Genomic DNA, 1467 nt, shown 5'->3' on the forward strand with positions numbered 1-1467 from the left:
CGGGGGGTGCGCACCCGCGATCGAGGTAAGGGCGGCCGTTGTAGAAGAGGAAGACGGCGATCGCGCCCGGCAGCGCACCCTCTGCTGAAGAGGCTGCCTCGACCGCCTCCTCCGCCGCCGCGTGCGTTGGGAAGCGCACGCGCCACCGGCCCTCCTCGAAGCGCGCGTTCTCAAACGCCCCGAGAGCACTGCGCAGCTCTGCCTCGGCGCCGGCGCCGTCGAGCCCGCCGCCCTTCTCGACGAGGATGACCACCTCGCCGTCCAGCTCCGCCGGGCGGGCTGGCACGGAGCGGTGGCGGATGACGATCGTGCCGAAGAGAGAGGCGTAGACGTCGCCCATGACCTGCCGGAGGGTGAGAAGAGGGGAGGCGTTAGGAGAAGCACGGGCATGTGTGCGGGCGAGATAGTGGGGAGTAGAAGAGCGGCGGGCGCAGAGGGCGGCGGGGAGAAGGCGGCGCGGACCTTGAGCGCTTGATAGAAGAACTCGTCCTCGGCCGCCGTCCTTGGCTTTTGCGGGAGCGAAGAGAAGCTGCGGAGGGGAGGCGCACGGGGGGCGGGGGCGGCAGAGTGTGAGAGAAGCGTCAAGTGAGGGAAAGGCGCAGAGGGAAGCCTGTCCTCCCACGCAGCGCAGCCACTGGGCCCGGGGTGGGTCTGGGGCGGCGGCGCACTCCCAGAAGAGGCCCGTCACGTGCTCGCCGAGCGGGTGGCGCAGGAAGCGCCGCACGTTCGCCAGATACTCTCCAGTCACGTCGGGGTGGTCCGGCGAGGCCCAGCCGTACGTCAGCCCGGCGACTTCGCGGCTCAGCGAGCGCAGCGCCGCAACAGCCTCCTTCGGCGTGAGGAAGATGCGGATGCGTCGCTCCTTCTCCATTCGCTCCAGCTCTTGCCGGCGGAGGAGTTTAGGCAGCACCGCCTCGGAGCCGTCGGCGCGCAGGAACTCGGTGCGGAGCAGCTTGATGGCGCCCGAGCGGAGGGCGGCGACGAGCGCCTCGTCGAGGGCCGCCAGCAGCGGGATGCCCTTGTGGTCGGCGGCGGTAAGCGCAGCTGACGTACCGGCAGCATAGCCCTTCTCCTCGTCCTCGGCATCGTCTGTCGCTATCCTGTCGTCAAGATCGAGCTTGCCGACCGGCTGCTTCTCCGACGTCAGCTGCCTCTCCTGCGCGTATTGCTCTCTCTGCTCCTCTTCCAGCTCGTCCGGTCTGCTCTCGCCGCAGCCCATGGGCGTGCGAGCCGCCAGGGCGTGTCAGCAATCGTGCTCACAAAGACCGCCGCGAGGAACCTGCAATTTCTTTGAGCTTAGCCTTCGATGTTATGAAACAACGCAAGGCGGACATGGCATATCGCTCTCGGGCCCACAGACATCCCGCACACTCGCCGCACACCCGCCGCCCCCGCGCGCGCCCCGCCCCGGCCGGGAGAAAGGGGAGTGACAGTTTGGGACGGCAACAGAACGAGTATGTTGAGTCC

General features: G+C 68.5%; 1 protein-coding gene across 1 annotated transcript in view; it reads right to left on the reverse strand.

Annotated features, from left to right (window-relative positions):
* The window catches only part of EMIHUDRAFT_122287 (hypothetical protein), a gene marked incomplete at both ends in the record, with an annotated part of 3254 nt that extends 2035 nt beyond the window's left edge, over positions 1 to 1219 (reverse strand). The window contains 3 exons of the mRNA XM_005790230.1: positions 15 to 343; positions 463 to 529; positions 669 to 1219. Of these exons, the coding sequence (XP_005790287.1) occupies positions 15 to 343; positions 463 to 529; positions 669 to 1219 (947 nt within the window). The remainder of the gene's footprint in view (positions 1 to 14; positions 344 to 462; positions 530 to 668) is intronic.
* Between the last annotated feature and the right edge of the window lie 248 nt (positions 1220 to 1467).

This window comes from Emiliania huxleyi (genome assembly GCF_000372725.1).
Source record: "Emiliania huxleyi CCMP1516 chromosome Unknown EMIHUscaffold_1206, whole genome shotgun sequence".
NCBI lineage: Eukaryota > Haptophyta > Isochrysidales > Noelaerhabdaceae > Emiliania > Emiliania huxleyi.